Here is a 17,391-nt window from a genome sequence, read left to right as displayed (position 1 = left end):
TGCATAAGGAAATACAGCTAAGTAGATTAAAAATGTTCTACATACATTTACAACCAAACACAAAAAACATGAAACCAAACTTGTTAAACCTAATTCTTTTCCACAAAGCGAAGACTTAAGAGTTCAATCAAAATGGTTAAGTCGGCGAAACCGGAAGTTGTTAGCGGTGAACCATCTCGCCTCGCTTGTACACGGTTTGTACAGCTGTTTCTCGTTGCTGGTTTTCTGCGCAAGATGTTATCCACGATTTGCTTATCTTCAACGCAGTGATGCAAACAAGCCCGCATGAAAATGATGGACTTCTTGTGTCTTTCTTATGGATAAAATAGACCCCTGTCTCTCTTCGCATGCGATGCGGAGACCTGACCACACTGACGACGTCCCCATAGGTCGCGCATAGCGGATATTTTATGGACGGTGGGACGAGGGAGAGGTTGTGAGACTGGGGAGTCGGGACATCGGCTGGGCTGCAGAGAGGAGCGTTAGCAGGCTAGCTTTGAGACTGTAGTATATCCTCTAAAAAGAACAGGGACTTCTAACAGCAGCTCGCTCATCATTATGGCTACAAATGGTAACAACCCGCCGCTTGGGATGGGAGACATCATCCAGCTAAACGTCGGTGGTACAAGGTAAGCTTCATCATGATGATGGTCTTGGAAATGTGATCTTTGTTTTATCCGTGTTTGATTATAAGTGCACGTCCAAGCAGCCCTGGAGTTAATAAACTACTAGATTTTGTGTAGGTTACTAAACTCTCTTTAATAAGTACTTTCTCAGCATGTCTCTCTCCCCCTCATACACACATATCAATACTGGGATAGCTTTAACATTTTAACCTTAAACGATATACTCATATATTAAGTCATTGGTGGTACTAAATTCACCAGTAAAGTAGTTCCTTGATTGGCATGCTCAACAATTGTTCAACTTGTAATACAGCCACAATTTTCATTCTCAGAAGTACACTCACTGACTCTACATATTCTGGCACAGATAATACATTTTCTATTGTGTCTTTTTACTGAAGGTTCTGCACCTCCAGACAGACTCTGATGTGGATCCCAGACTCTTTCTTCTCAAGGTTTGTCAAATGTTGTCTGGATGTGAAAGCATATGAAGAGTCTGAACTGTCAGGGCAAGTGTTACTCTCACTTCATCTCTGGTCAACTAAAGAAATGAGAAGTCACTAAAATGCTGTCAGTGTTGCATTGTGGAATGTATGTATTTCAACTATCTAAATATTACATAGGATTGGGTCTTATACTGTCAATATTTAGTATAAACACGATGGCAAAAAAGGGAACATAATGTCCCTACATGACCAAATGTGCATCTTGCAAAGTGTGGACGCTTTAACCAACTAGCATGGAGTAGATTAAACTTCTCCAGACTCCCTCTGTTGAACTGTATCTTCAGCACGGATGAGTCGCACCAGAAACAGGTCAAGAAAAGAAGAGCATGATATAGTGCATTTGCAACCCTGTAAAACAAAAATCTTATTACATAATTAATGTAAAGTAGGCATGTTCAGTTCTCCTGTCTGTCTTGCTTCATGTCTGCTGGTTTGGTGATTTAAAACATCAGGCGATTGCAGTTACAGTAACGTACAACTGTAATAATGTGAAAGAATAAGTTATGTGCATTATTTTGACTTTTTTTGTTGTTGTTAAATATGTTGTTTGTTATTTAAGAGAGGAAAAGTCTTGTCTTGTATCATCCAGTATTCAGCGTGAGCACTGTTACAGTCATCCCTTGTTTGAACCATTTTTTAAATATATTTAAGATATGGATAAATAAATTCTGTTTGTTCAGCATATAGAGGTGTTTCACACATTTTCTGTTAGTTATTTCGGTGATACTCCTGCCCCATGGGGAGCCTATTTTATACAGCCTATGAGAGGAAGTTAAGGAGAAATGGATAATTGGTGCTGAGAAAATACCACATTCATAAAAAAACTCAAACACTGAACTGAGTTCAAACTTTGACAACAGCTGACTGAGTAATGCCAAATGCTATCAGGGTGTCTGCCAGCACACCTGTCTGTCTGTCTGTCTGTCTGTCTGTCTGTCTGTCTGTCTGTCAGCCTGTCTGCCTCCAGCTGTCTGAAGTGTGCACAGCAGTCAATGTAGAAACATTCTTCTTACAAATGTGCAACATTAAACTGTAGCCAAGAGAAAACAACTTAAGGATTGTTTACTTAGCAAATAACTTGTGTGTTTACTTCAGGTTGTGGTAACATTGCTGCTAAGTGGAAATTGAGAAGTGTTTGGGTTAACTGGAGCTCTCTGTTTGTGTGTGTGTGTGTGTGTGTTTGTGTGTGTGGTGTGTGTGTGTGTGTGTACATGTGTACATGTATATGTATGGGATCCAGTTTGCTGAGTGGAAGGATATCAACTCTTCGGGATGAAACTGGAGCTGTGAGTATGGCCTTTGTTGTTTCTTATAGACAAACCAGCACACTATCTGCAGGCATCATGCAACATGTGAAAACTGTCTTGAAGCTTCTCTCTGCTGTGACTCGACATCTATTCTGTTCTGTTACAAATGAATATATAATTATGTGTATGCTTACAAACATTAAACTATTTGAAACCATATAATGATACCATAGATCACATTCTGTGGCACACATCGCATAGCCAGTTTCAATAATGAATCATCTCAGCACTACATCATGACCTCCTCAGTATAGGTCTAAAAAAGCGAAGTGCATGACTTTTCATTTTAAGAGACTTTTATTCAAATGGGTGATTTAGTCCTGAATTTTCATCAACTCACATGTTCCTTCTTTTGCAGATATTTATTGACAGGGACCCTACAGCTTTTGCACCAATTTTGAATTTTCTAAGAACCAAAGAATTAGACCTACGGTAAGAAGTCAAGACACCATTCAAATAAATCCCAGAATGTGGATCCTAGGACAATGAGGTGTTTAAACTTGTTTTTTTCTGTGTTTTTTTCTCTGTAGAGGTGTCAACATCAGTGTCCTGCGACATGAAGCAGAGTTTTACGGAATAACACCTTTAGGTGAGTTGCAGTACATAGATAGAAATGGTTTTAGCATTATTCTAAGCACTAATATGGATCCCTTTTCGATATTTTCTGGAAAGTCTCATATCTCATTACAAGGAGCGGATCAACGCTCACTGTGTGTTAACAACTCAAAGTATATCAGCTGAGTGTGCAGGTGTTATAGATGCAGCTAAAAGAGCTCTCACTACTTTGATTAACGGGAAATAATGTCCTGTAATGTCAAGTGTTGTTTGTGCTGCTTGGCTACGCTCTGAAAGTAATTACTGTTAGTCCTATGAACTCTGAGGTTGTTTAACTTCCTGTTTCAATGTTTGTAACTTCCCGGCATTGTCTGTACTTGAATGGGAAAGTTACCTTTGTGAAAACCGATCACTTGTTTAGAGTCATAATGTGCAAAGCATTCATCTAATCCAATAGAAGTGAGTTATACCCGATCTCATTTACAGCAGAAAGGCAGGATTTAAATAGGTGTGATTTAAGAAAATAGAAAAATAAAGAAATAGAATATAAGGTTTAAAATACACTGAACAAAGTGATTTATCATTACATCAACTACTCAAATGTTCTATAGTAATGTTTATGTGTTTGTGTGCAGTGCGGCGTCTGCTGCTGTGTGAGGAGCTGGACCGCTCATCATGTGGCAGCGTTCTCTTCCATGGTTACCTGCCGCCTCCAGGTAAGGACATAAAACTGTGCGGTACAGATATCAAACTAAAACGATGAAAACCTCTTATCGTGAACTGAATAACAAACGGGTGTTTCAAAAACAAACTCATGAAAGCAATGAGAGAAAAAAACATAGTCTGCAGAAGCGTCTGTATCATACTCTCCGTGCATGTTTCCTTTCACAGTGATCCCCGCGCGTAAGCCGAGCCCTGCTCCAGCGGCCTCGTCTGATGAGCATCCGGGTCCGAGTGGAGCTGAGGGCTTCACCCGTGTTGGTCCTCCTCCCCACCCTTCCCTCTCACCTGGAACAGATGGCAACCACAAACTGGGTGAGTAGCCTGGGGCAGCTTTATGCAGCTGTGTCCAAATGTAAAAGAAAAAAACAAAGTTAAAGCCGTAAATTTTAACCATAGATGCAACTGTTGTGTGGCAGAAACCCATCTCTGTTAAAAGTGTATCTTAACATAATAAAGCAAGCAGCAAATGTAAAAAGGACTGTTGTGTTGATGACGAGCTGTCAGTTGGATTATGTGTCACTGTCTGTTGTATGAGCATGCTGTGTAGGTCTGGATTTCTGTATGTTTGTATGTTTCACATCTGTATGTGTGTGATACACACTCTAAATGGGAGTGTGTGTGTGTGTGTGTGTGTGTGCTTTAATGCTGCAGCTAATGTGACCTGACACATCCTTTTAGCTAACAGCCCTGACTGAGGTAGCCTAGTTTCACATCAGCCCGCTCTTTGTTGAGGATGACATCACAGAGTGTAGTGAGCTGCAATAAACAAAGAGAGAGTGTGCTCTGGACTGATGTAGAGGAACTTGAGAGCCGATCTCTTCTTGCTTCTAGACCTTTTCGTTTCATTGCACTCAGTGTGACTGTCAGGCATTGAAAGCAGTGTGTTTGTCCGTGTTCTGTCTGTGTGTGTGTAGGTCCAGTTGTCGACCCCAGGAAAGTGCTGATCGTAGCGGGACACCACAACTGGATTGTAGCAGCTTATGCTCACTTTGTCATCTGCTACAGGTAATAAACCTGGCTGGTTAAAATATATCTCATCCACTCTTTGGTTCATAAGGGGGGGGGGACTTTAAATTATTCACAATGGGAGGGTTATTATCTGTGAGGTTTCACATTTCTCACTTAAGGCTCCTCTTTTTGTAGCAGCACACGAGCTGTTACTTTGGCTCTTCGCTTGTTTAGTGCAAATTAGCTACAACTGGGTTATGCATTGTTAACATTCGAATGTGAGATAAAGCTGATGTATAAGGCTGAGGCAAAGAAAGCTGAAACACTCACAACACTCTCCACAAAGGAGAGTGAGAGAAAAAGCAGGGTCAATAGTTTGTTGGTGTGTGCGTCTGACACTACAGGATAAAGGAATCTTCTGGATGGCAGCAGGTGTTTTCCTCCCCTTACCTTGACCGGACCATTGAACGCATTGCACTTAATGCCAAGGTGGTGGGCGGCCCACACGGAGACAAGGACAAGATGGTAGCGGCTGCGTCTGAAAGCAGCATCATCCTCTGGAGCATCCAAGACGGAGGCAGCGGCAATGAGATAGGTAAACAGAGAGATACATACGTGTCTGTTTTATTACTGTTCCTCCCGATGCTACTGGACTCTAAGAAGTGCTGTACAGACAGGGAAACACCTTGATATTCTGTTGGGATGGTGCAAACTATTGTTTAATTGTACATAATTGCACCACTTCAAATTAGCTCGTGCGTGCACTCTTGTGCACAAACACCAAGACAGTGGGACACAATTTGATATTTTCTTTAGTGTGTATTTGTGATCCCTCTGACCTCCTGCACTCTGTGACTTTAGCCTTCACTCCCCTCACACTACCTCCTCTGTCTCCCTGTCACCCCAGGTGTGTTCAGTCTGGGCGTACCTGTGGATGATCTCTTCTTCATCGGGAACCAGCTGGTGGCTACGAGCCACACAGGGAAGGTCGGGGTGTGGAATGCTGTCACACAGCACTGGCAGGTAGGTGTGTGTGTGTGTGTGTGTGTGTGTGTGGATATATAGTCGAGGACTGGTTAAACATGTTTGTGTTGAAATGTTCTACTAAAACGGTGAATTTTCAGAAAGGGTTTGGGGTCTCAATGAGTGTTTAGGCAAAGTTTACAGTATTTCTCCACCACCATTTGCACGTTTAAACAAAGTATCTACAAAGATTTTCTGTTTGACTCATTGTTGGTTGTATTTTGTGTGTATCTGTCAGGTTCAAGACGTGGTTCCTATCACCAGTTGTGACACAGCAGGATCTTTCCTTCTTCTGGGCTGTAACAATGGCTCTATCTACTACATAGGTACACACACACACACACACACACACACAGACACACAGTAATTAAAGGGATTTCATTCTGATGCAGTAACATTTTTTTCTTTTGCTCTTCAGACATGCAAAAGTTTCCTCTAAGGATGAAGGATAACGATCTATTAGTGACAGAGCTTTATCATGACCCTTCAAACGATGCCATCACCGCCCTGTCTGTCTACCTCACACCTAAAACCAGTCAGTTATCCAACAGTATTGTCTTTCTCCTATTGAAAAAAAAATCTAATTTAAAAATTGTATTCTGGCATTTATACCTGTCTTTTTGTCTTCTCTCTGCTCTCAGGTGTGAGTGGGAACTGGATAGAGATAGCCTATGGGACGAGCAGCGGTGCAGTGAGAGTCATCGTTCAGCACCCAGAGACAGTAGGATCAGGGCCTCAGCTCTTTCAGACATTCACTGTGCACAGGAGCCCCGTGACCAAGATCATGCTGTCTGAGAAACATCTGGTATCAGGTGAGGAGGGAGTAACGTATTTCAGACACCAGAGCTGGTCCAGAAAAAAAAGGATAAGCCGACTGTGGACTTATTGTTCTTTTGTTCTCTTTTTTTTTTTGCACCTTTGTGTGTACTTGTGATTAAAATGGTGTGTGATGGTTGTTTGTCTGTGCATGTCAGTGTGTGCAGACAACAACCATGTTAGGACGTGGACTGTGACCCGCTTCAGAGGGATGATCTCGACCCAACCTGGCTCCACCCCTCTGGCTTCCTTCAAAATACTATCCCTGGAAGAGACGGAGAGCCACGGGAGCTACTGCTCTGGGAACGATATCGGTAAGAAAGAAGGATCATGTAAAATAGAAGAAGAGGGTAAGGGTGGTTTCATTTATGACGAGGACAAGAAGGATTATCTGATGCTGTGGTGCTTGGATGAGAGACACAGATGTTGAGGTGACATGACTAATGATGCTTGGATCTTTATTTTTACATTACGATTGAGTAGATATCTGGTACACTTAAATATGAAGATTTGTTCTACAAGCTTTACACTTAATACTGGCCACCAAAGGAAACAGGATCCAGTTTAAATGTAACTTGGTCCAGTAGCTGCTAATAAGACTGATAATGAATGAATCATTTATTTACAAGCTTCCTTGGACTGTATTCTGTAAAAAATGATTCTATTCTATATTTTCTATTTTGTAAATTAGTAGTTTTTATTGTACTCAGAGGGTTTTTCTGTACTTAGAATGTATTCTGTCTACATAAATGTGTTTATTTCCTTGGCTTGACAGATACATGCAGCTTTTCACTGCACATTGTACCGTGTTAAATCTTGTGTGTGACTATTAAAAGTTTTGAATTTGAATAGGGTACGACTTTTCTTCTTCTCTCAGGTCCGTTTGGAGAGAGAGACGATCAGCAGGTTTTCATACAGAAGGTCATACCCATCACAAACAAACTGTTTGTGAGGCTGTCATCTACTGGAAAGAGGTAAAATATTTTAACTCTTTATCTCTCAAAAATGTGCCTTATTCTTTTCTTAGTTTTATAATCTGGGAGGTTGGAGAACGGTGAAATCTCACTTGACGCCTATTTCTAAATGTCAGTTAACTTATGTGTACTTCTATTCGACCTACAGTGGGTACGGAAAGTATTCAGACCCCTTTACAGTTTTCACTCTTTGTTTCATTGCAGCCATTTGCTAAAATCAAAAAAGTTCATTTTATTTCTCATGAATGTACACTCAGCACCCCATCTTGACAGAAAAAAAACAGAAATGTAGAAATTTTTGCAAATTTATTAAAAAAGAAAAACTGAAATATCACATGGTCATAAGTATTCAGACCCTTTGCTCAGTATTGAGTAGAAGCACCCTTTTGAGCTAGTACAGCCATGAGTCTTCTTGGGAATGATGCAACAAGTTTTTCACACCTGGATTTGGGGATCCTCTGCCATTCTTCTTTGCAGATCCTCTCCAGTTCTGTCAGGTTGGATGATGAACGTTGGTGGACAGCCATTTTCAGGTCTCTCCAGAGATGCTCAATTGGGTTTAGGTCAGGGCTCTGGCTGGGCCAGTCAAGAATGGTCACAGAGTTGTTCCGAAGCCACTCCTTTGTTATTTTAGCTGTGTGCTTAGGGTCATTGTCTTGTTGGAAGGTGAACCTTCGGCCCAGTCTGAGGTCCTGAGCACTCTGGAAGAGGTTTTCTTCCAGGATATCTCTGTACTTGGCCACATTCATCTTTCCTTCAATTGCAACCAGTCGTCCTGTCCCTGCAGCTGAAAAACACCCCCATAGCATGATGCTGCCACCACCATGTTTCACTGTTGGGATTGTATTGGGCAGGTGATGAGCAGTGCCTGGTTTTCTCCACACATACCGCTTAGAATTAAAGCCAAAAAGTTCAATCTTGGTCTCATCAGACCAGAGAATCTTCTTTCTCATAGTCTGGGAGTCCTTCATGTGTTTTTTGGCAAACTCTATGCGGGCTTTCATATGTCTTGCACTGAGGAGAGGCTTCCGTCGGGCCACTCTGCCATAAAGCCCCGACTGGTGGAGGGCTGCAGTGATAGTTGACTTTGTGGAACTTTCTCCCATCTCCCTACTGCATCTCTGGAGCTCAGCCACAGTGATCTTTGGGTTCTTCTTTACCTCTCTCACCAAGGCTCTTCTCCCACGATTGCTCAGTTTGGCTGGACGGCCAGGTCTAGGAAGAGTTCTGGTCATCCCAAACTTCTTCCATTTAAGGATTATGGAGGCCACCGTGCTCTTAGGAACCTTGAGTGCTGCAGAAATTCTTTTGTAACCTTGGCCAGATCTGTGCCTTGCCACAATTCTGTCTCTGCGCTCCTTGGGCAGTTCCTTCAACCTCATGATTCTCATTTGCTCTGACATGCACTGTGAGCTGTAAGGTCTTATATAGACAGGTGTGTGCCTTTCCTAATCAAGTCCAATCAGTTTAATTAAACACAGCTGGACTCCAATGAAGGAGCAGAACCATCTCAAGGAGGATCAGAAGAAATGGACAGCATGTGAGTTAAATATGAGTGTCACAGCAAAGGGTCTGAATACTTATGACCATGTGATATTTCAGTTTTTATTTTTTAATAAATTTGCAAAAATTTCTACATTTCTGTTTTTTTTCTGTCAAGATGGGGTGCTGAGTGTACATTAATGAGAAATAAAATGAACTTTTTTGATTTTAACAAATGGCTGAAATGAAACAAAGAGTTAAAAATGTAAAGGGGTCTGAATACTTTCCGTACCCACTGTATGTATGGAGCTTGAATTTGTTTGTATTTGAAGGCTCTATGTTGACGTGTGTGTGTTTGTCAGGATCTGTGAGGTGCAGTCTGTAGATTGCACCACCATATCTTGCTTCATGGTGCGAGAGTGTGAGGGCTCCAGCCGGATGGGATCCCGTCCTCGACGCTATCTTTTCACCGGTCACGGCAACGGAAGCATCCAAATGTGGGACCTGACAACGGCGATGGACACGGCCAACAAAGGAGAGGAGAGGAAGAGAGAGGGTGAGGAAAGAGAGACAGAAGGAGGAGAGAGAGTGATAGAAGTGTATACATGTGTTCTGAAGCTGCTCTTGTGTTTATAGATGCAGGCGGGCCAACAGAAGAAGAGCTGCTGCAGCTGTTGGACCAATGTGACCTGAGCACCTCTCGCTGTGCTACACCAAATATAAGCCCCGCCCCCTCTGTCCTGCACCACACACGCCTCCGGGAGTCCTGCTCAAGGTGAGAATGAAACACTTACAATGACAAAGACATATAACTACGTAGTAGGAATAGACAACATAATGAGGTAGTAATCTACCATGACCTCAACACTTCACCTTCCGAACTTTCAGCCAGTACTGAATCATCTTTGCATGTACACATGAAATAAGGCACTCATTGTGTTAATTTGTTCTATGGTTGTCAAACATGTGATCATAATTGTGCAAAGATTTATTTCCCCAGCCATGAAGCTGTTTCATCCCCGTCTCTCTCTTTCATTGTTTGCAGTCTGCAGCTACAGGCCCAGGAGCCAATCCCTGAGAGTCAGGCTACTTATGGAGCAGTGAGACCCTACAGAGAGAGCCCCCTGCTGGCCCGCGCACGGAGAACTGAGTCCTTCCACAGCTACCGGTCTGTTCAACTAAATTCAAAAATCCTCAGTGACCTCTATGGCTATTAAGCCCTATCGATTTTTTCCCCCCGATTTTCGTTCTTGAAAACTACTGACTAGATTCAGAACTAATTAAAGCAAAGCTAAGAGCATTGACTAGATACCATGAGGATAACATTTATATTATGAATTGGAGGACTTGAAGATAACCATATTGCACCTCATCCAAAAGAGCCAGATTACATTTACAATTGTCCATGATTCCTGTTTACTTAAATATTGTGTTTAATCAAATAATTCAGCCAAAGAAAAGCCAGTGAAGTTTTGCATCGCTCCACTAGTACCTGATTTTAAACTGCAGTCCCCCGGAGAGTATTTATGCCTGAATCTGAATTTGCTTTGACATTCCTTCTTTTCATAGAGACTTCCAAAACTTCAGCCTGAGTCGAGGCATCCTGGACTCCCAGGGCCCCAGCCAGCCCCCCGACACCCGGCGCTCGCTCTGTGACTTTGGGTCTGAGGACAGCGAGAGGAGAGCGTCAGCTATGGAACTCTGGGCCTGTCGAACAGCTAGCTCCAGCTCTCATACATCCATTGCAGGTTTGATGACTGCTGGTGTTTGCGGGTTGAAAGCAGAAGGTGCTCAAGAATCTCCACGGCAACCACCTGACAGCCCAATTCCTGGAGGTGACGTTAGGCGAAAGGTACTCCCTCAGCCAGAGGAGGGAGATGGTTCAGGATCAGGTGGAGAGGGTGTAAAGGCAGAGGGCGGTGTGAGGAAGAGAGGAGTACTAGAAGGAGGCTTTCTTGGTAGGAAGAGGGCTCCCCCAGTGCCCCACCTCTCCTCCCTCCCCTCTGGATCTGATGGAGGAGGCAGCGACTCATCATCAAATGCCTCCCCTTCCCCAACCAAACTTTCCTCCTCCACCTCACCTCGACATAAGAAGCTGGCCCCTGAGCTTTCCAATCAGGACAGCTGTTTGTGACGGCGCACTGTGGCCACCCCTAACCTCTTTATACTCAAATTTTATCTTGTAGGAGGTGTTCTGTAGGGGCATGTTGAAACTGAGATCTGGTAATCACAGCGGAGGAGGAATATGGCATCAACTACAGGACTTTCCATCCACTCTGTTGAAGGTTTTTTTAATGGGTCATGATGTAACTGGAGAATGGACCTTCCTCTTATGGACGCCACACTGATGAGTTGTATCTGAGGTCAGGTCATTATTACTCAGTTTGCTTCGAACACTGAAAAGTCAGTGGAACTTTAGCATGGCGTCTTACTTTTGACTTTAAATTCTGTCGTGCAGCATGAGCTAACAGCATGCCATCTCAGCCGGGAGAGGAGTGCATTTTGTTTTTGATCATTTAAAAGATTTCATGTTCTGACACACACAAATCTGCTGGTTACAACTGGAGATCCAACTTTGTGAGTTTGCTTTTGGAGTTGGTTTGAAGTCTTCACAGATGGCTGATGTCTGAAGGCAGCACATTTAGAATCTGCAGCCTCTTTTCTCAGTTAGTCCAGTAGAACTGCTGAAGTCGATTTCTCTCCCTGTTTTAAGGTTGTTTATATCTGATCAACAGTTATTGGAAACAAAAATGAATGAACACAGTCCAGCCTACACATGAACGTGTTTGTTTGGACCTTAACTCTGGTAGAGATTCATACACAACTCATTTCAAATGAAATGAAATCAAAAACTGCACATGAATAACATTTCATTTGACTTACATTCATTTCATGGCTGGACTGAAACAAACATCACTAAAATATTCTTTATACAACAATTACAATTTTAGAAAGCAGCTAATCTTCTCATTTAAGATGCTGAAACCAGCAGATCTTTTCAATGGTTTAAATATTTACTAACAGTTTAATTTCCTTTAGGATTTTCCAAAAGGTTCAGGCCCCTTTAAATGACAAACGTCTTGATCATGTGAGTGTCTGACACTGTGTGTCAAATTTCTGCTTTAACTGACCGTAAACATGTTTCAAACCCAGACTTTGGCAGCTACTTGAATCTAAATGCTGCAGCCAGAGACACAATGGTAAAAGCTAAAGCACTGACACCAGGTCAGATTCCTCTTCCAGTGTGCAGTGAATGTGGCTGCTTGACAGGATAGTGACATCTTGGTTACAACAAAGATTAAGACACAAAACACCAAAACTAACAAGTTCCGACATGGAAGCATCAGGAACAGCAAATGTTGATGTCTGTTCTGAATAGTATCTGGTCATCTGCATTATTACCTGCGAGAAGTCAAATCTTCTTTTAACAAAGGCAAACGACCTGAAAACTTTGACCCCCTCCATAGTAGACATTACGCCTCATCATCACAGGAAAAGCTCAGGTGTGACAAATGTTTTCAGCTATGATACAGGTCATTCAAATATCAGAACGAGGTACATTAGTCAGCAGTTTTCAACGATAAAAACACTTTAAACTAGCTCACCTTATTAGATCACAGTTATGTAATGAATGTCACTTTAACCTTTCTTTTGGCAAATGTCTGCCATGAAAAATGTCCAGTCCAGTGCAGAAGTACGAGGCAATATCATTAAACATATTCTATGGAAGTGAACCTGGAGCCTACAGTTTGAGCTAGGTAGGTGGAGTAAGATTTTAAGTAGAGATAGAGTGGAGAGAAATCATTTATTCAAATCAGCGGTGGTGCCTCTGCAAGGTGACATAGCTTATTATTTACAGTGCAATTTATTTTTTTTACAGTTTACAAGGACCTACACTACATCACTTTACTCTGAAAAATATTTAAATGTGTCTTGTTTTAGTTTTGGATGACTGTTGCAGTGCCTTATTTAACTTGTGTGACCGTTATCAGCCTGTGTGATTCTGACCAAAGGCGTGTGAAGGCTGGAACATTGTGGAGCCACATTATGGACCTGTCTGCTCTGACTCCTCATATAATTGTCTCATGATGGACTGACACCAGGCCAAATTTAATTCTACCAGTGGTTGCTTTTATTGAAATGACTTGCATATAAAATAATTACCCTCTGTTTTAAATAAATGTAAATGATATTGACCCAGGTTTAAAGTGAATCATCCAAACTTCAATCCCAAACCTGGAGGATCTTAAACATGCTATGTAACGTTCGAGTCTACAGGGGTAAATGTGAAAGTATGTTAGGTAGGGAAAGGAAAACAACACACCTTTGTCATGATGAAGTTATAAAGAGAGCTGAAAGTAAGATGACAGAAAGCTTGATGAGGTAACAGCTGCTTTACTGGTTCATCCCTCTGTGAGATCTGTGCAAGCTGTTTGTCAGGGAACAGTGAAAGAAGCCACACCAGCTCTGTATCTACGGTACTTTATAATATCACTTTGGAGAACCCTGAAAAAAAAGGTGACGTAAAAAAAAAAATGATTTGCCAAATCAGGCAGCTGTATAACCTTTATTTTATTATCTATTTTGACTACATGCTTTTTAATTCAGCGTTACAAGACGAACTGATCACGTGGTCTCTGCTTGCCTGTACAAAGATTTACCTTTAGTCCCACATATTACCTGTGTGTAACGTAAACATACATAATCAAAACAAAGTCCTAATGAGGATGCATTGATGTGTGTGCTGATGTTGAATCTTACACTGTTATCCATTACATATTGTTGATAATCATATATTGTTACATTTACATGCTATTGGACCTAACAGCATTTGCACTTGCACTATTCAGACTAATATGAAAGCAACTTGCTAGTGTTTATTTTATATAAAAAAAATATGAAGTTTGAAGTATATTCTGCACATAACTGTTTTAACTGTCCTTATCTGTCGTCCCTCACTTTCTCTCTGGCTATGTTTACAATATATTACAGCCACATGTTAGTGAGCTGAAACAAATACGATCTGTTTGTTTCACCAGCCCCGTACTTCAGTGTCTTACATCATGTATGTGAGCTGCTTTATGCTGTAATATTATTTACAAATGCCTATAATATCGATCAAATAGTTTTGACATTTAACTTTGAGTCTCAATGTTGTTTACATTAAAACTGTGTTCACTGAAAGCTCTAAGCAGCTGACAAGAACTCTCTGAAGAGTTGCATTGACCATTGTGAAATAAATGTGTTGTCGTTTATCCGTTTTTACAACGTTTTTCTTTTTAATGTAAAAACTCTAAACTAACTCCAGTCCAGTTTTCAAGTCAGTTCAACTGATGAAGAGTAGCTGAAATCATGGTGTGAATTATTTGTCCCTCATGAGTGTCTATGAGAGGATGCATTTATAGAAAAAAGGGAGTTTGATTTTTTTTTACCTTTTCAAACTAGGCTCAGTACAAGAGGCCAGCAGGCTGAAACACATGCTGCCTCTCACTGCGGACTTGTTAGCCTATGATTTGTGAGAATAAGCTGCCAGAGTGCACACGTTTAGTTGTTTTGGGCGTCCGAGGTGTGTGTGTGTGTGTGTGTGTGTGTGTGTGTCCCAAACCCTTCCATTTCACTAACCTTCCCGTTCAGACAGTCTCCTCTCTGAGACGCCGTCTGTCGTCATCATGATTTATGAGTTTAATAAAACCCTGTGTGTGTGTGTGTGTGTGTGTGTGTAGCTCACGGCCATACTGTCCCTTACAATCACTCCACAAGCTTTCTTTTCACAGCCTCTCCCTCCCTGCGTAGCTGACAATAGCTGTGAATGTGGCTGTGAATGTTTTAGAAGTGTCCTTGTCAGGCTGCTGTCCTTGAGCGAGGGCACGCTTGTTACTGCCAGTTTGTTAATTTCAAACTTGGCGTGATGTTCCCTAAAGGGACGCAGGAGCAAAAACTAAATTACCGCATAGTTTTGATGGAGATAGCGTCCCTCTGTGTTTGTGACTGCGCAGCTGACAACACGTCTGGGTTTTACTAACTCAGCAGATGAGTCTTCCTAAAATCACGTTTCAACTTCAGCTAGATCCCCATGAGCAGTCTGAGTCTCTGTGAGGAGCCAATTCAAACAGAGCAGTTCTAATGTATCATAGTCGTGTTCAACCATTTATTATCACTGTGTTATAACAAGGTACCAGTTCAATCGCTTCTTTATATAACAAAATGTGTCTGTAGTGGTAAATATCCGAGGAGTGTGTTCCTCATTTCTGCACCCACATAGCACGATAATCATTTAACTGTTAGTGCAAACTATTAAGCTTTCTGTAGCGTGTTTCTTCAAGTCAAGTGAATATGTAATCCAAATGGTACTCACTTGATGAAAGAACTAATATATCGTGTGGAGTTTGGTCCTCTCTCAATGCAACACATGACAAAGTTGATGGCTTGAACATGGGATGTTTGTCGTCTTTTGATCACTACATTTTAATACTGACTTCTCTGAAGAAGCAAAATATTTTCAACTACTCACTGTAACGTAGTTTGAGTTTGCATAAAAGTTCTCCAATCATCCCAGTCAAAACACTTCAGGGTCAACTGTCAGAGATGAAGTGCATGGATATGAGATAGAAGTATGAGGAGGGATATTTAGATAACTTAATAACTAAAAGCAAATGGATTATAATATCTGCAGTCAATAATTTTTTTTTATTAAGAACCCGTGTAAACTGTTTACACGGGTTCTTAATGTTCACATGTTCAAGTGGAGAAAAACACAAGGAGATAGGAGCATTGTCTTGACCATTGGCCCAGTTTATCACCACACAGAAAATAATAAAAACACCTTTAAATTCAACATCTATACAACAGCCATAAATAATACTGAATGTGTAAAAAAATAATGTCAAACAAAATAACAAGAATCAATTCTGAACACGAGAAACCATCAACATTACACAGAAATTCAACTTCAGATTCATCTCTATCTGATTAACACTGATTCTACCATGTTTAGCTTCTGAAACTAAGATCTGTGTCTCATTTGTTTTATGGAGGACATTGCAGAAATGTTGTTCTAACATTAGAATATAATGTTCTTGATACAGTGAAAATTGAGCAACACTCAAACAACACTGAGTCTGGATTCCACTTTTCTTTTTTTCTATAAATTGAAATGCAGACATTCAGCCTAACTACCAGGAACAAAGCTTGAATTAATACTTACAGTCAACTGTATGTCAGGAACAAATATTGTACAAAAAATTAATCACATTGGGCTTTCAAGTTAAATCCTAAAACTAAAACAATAAGACGGCACATCTGTGAATTCCAGCCACATAACACTCTGTATAAAAAACACAATTGGCATTTTTGTCACAAAAATACTAACAAGGCCATGACTGTTATCAGACCTACAATATTATTGCTGCTGATAATGTGTATGTAACTAGTGTAGGTTTACTGTATGTACCGAGGTACAGAGCTTAAGCTGATCTTTGAAACTAAACTGTCAATAATTGGCAAGCAGAGACGTTTAATCAAAACACACACAGACTGTTCTGGTTCTTCGTCTGAGCAGGGTTCAGTATGTATGATACTGAAGACTGACTGCTCATTGTTTCCATAACAGAACTGTATTTATACAGTTTGTAACACTGCCTCAACTTAAGTTAAGACTTTAGATCCTTGAACATAAATGTTGCTTTTATTTGATAGGACATTCACAGAGGAACAGAGAGAGAGAGGGGAGAGAGAGAGAGAGAGAGAGAGAGAGAGAGAGAGAGAGTGAGGGATCAGGACCAGGAGTAGATCCTGCAACCAGTGTGACAAAGACTTAAGCCTCTGTATATGGTTGCATACTCAACAAACTGAACTAAACCATCACCCCTATTTATTTTTATGTTTAAAGTCTGTGTTTCTTTTAAACTTTCTATTTCTATCATAAAACATGACACACCTCTTACCCCCCACGTCTACGTTGTCTTAGAGGTGTGTGTCTGTGAACATGGTGTGTTCCTTTTTCCCAGAACTGAAGGCTTTGATGGCGTCCACAAACTCATCTTCTTCCACGTACTAAAAGAAAACACACAGAACTCAATTACACATTTAAAACTCCTGCAACAGTTTGATGACATCACTGTAAACTCAGAGACAGAGAACCATTAGTGATGGTGACATCAGATCTTTGATCCTTGAATAGTCTTTTGCTAAAGCGAACAGTGGTGGATAATTATGTCAGTGTGAACAATGAATGCTCAGGCCTTAGAGAGACATATATATACTGTAGGTATAAGAGGAGGAACTGAACTGAAAATAGACATTTTGTAAAGTGGACAAAGCTCTGACTTTTCAGAATACTCAGGAGGCTAGACCAATAACCATGTAATTAGACCAATAACCATGTAATTAGACCAATAACCAATATTTACAACTTGTTTTTTTTTTTTAAGAT

At 41.0% G+C, this 17,391-nt stretch overlaps 2 protein-coding genes across 2 annotated transcripts in view; one reads left to right on the top strand and one right to left on the bottom strand.

The window, feature by feature from the left end:
- The first annotated feature begins 207 nt into the window (after positions 1-207).
- Positions 208-14,215, top strand: kctd3 (potassium channel tetramerization domain containing 3). Its single transcript, XM_061041050.1, has 19 exons — positions 208-629; positions 1,028-1,081; positions 2,373-2,418; positions 2,798-2,871; positions 2,970-3,028; positions 3,630-3,710; positions 3,886-4,029; positions 4,632-4,722; positions 5,070-5,260; positions 5,573-5,688; positions 5,927-6,014; positions 6,107-6,223; positions 6,330-6,500; positions 6,663-6,818; positions 7,382-7,478; positions 9,323-9,516; positions 9,597-9,735; positions 10,006-10,128; positions 10,530-14,215. Exons 1-19 carry the CDS (start codon positions 559-561, stop codon positions 11,092-11,094), a joined length of 2,577 nt encoding a protein of 858 aa, XP_060897033.1. The 5' UTR covers positions 208-558; the 3' UTR covers positions 11,095-14,215.
- A 1,927-nt stretch (positions 14,216-16,142) lies between these two features.
- Positions 16,143-17,391, bottom strand: part of ush2a (Usher syndrome 2A (autosomal recessive, mild)) — a 193,260-nt gene continuing 192,011 nt past the window's right edge. Inside the window, exon 94 of the mRNA XM_061041049.1 lies at positions 16,143-17,012. Within this exon, the coding sequence (XP_060897032.1) occupies positions 16,923-17,012 (90 nt within the window). The 3' untranslated portion in view covers positions 16,143-16,922. The remainder of the gene's footprint in view (positions 17,013-17,391) is intronic.

The sequence above is a fragment of the Labrus mixtus genome, chromosome 1 (assembly GCF_963584025.1).
Source record: "Labrus mixtus chromosome 1, fLabMix1.1, whole genome shotgun sequence".
Classification (NCBI taxonomy): Eukaryota; Metazoa; Chordata; class Actinopteri; order Labriformes; family Labridae; genus Labrus; species Labrus mixtus.
Note: the sequence above shows the minus strand (reverse complement) of the source record. Positions and strands in the feature narration are given on the sequence as shown.

What these genes read in the sequence shown, in the direction of transcription:
- kctd3 (XM_061041050.1), top strand. Translation starts at nt 559, where the DNA reads ATGGCTACAAATGGTAACAACCCGCCGCTTGGGATGGGAGACATCATC. An exon ending in TTACGGAATAACACCTTTAG is followed by an intron (nt 3,029 to 3,629) that starts GTGAGTTGCAGT and finishes GTTTGTGTGCAG; the next exon opens with TGCGGCGTCTGCTGCTGTGT. An exon ending in TGGCTCTATCTACTACATAG is followed by an intron (nt 6,015 to 6,106) that starts GTACACACACAC and finishes TTTGCTCTTCAG; the next exon opens with ACATGCAAAAGTTTCCTCTA.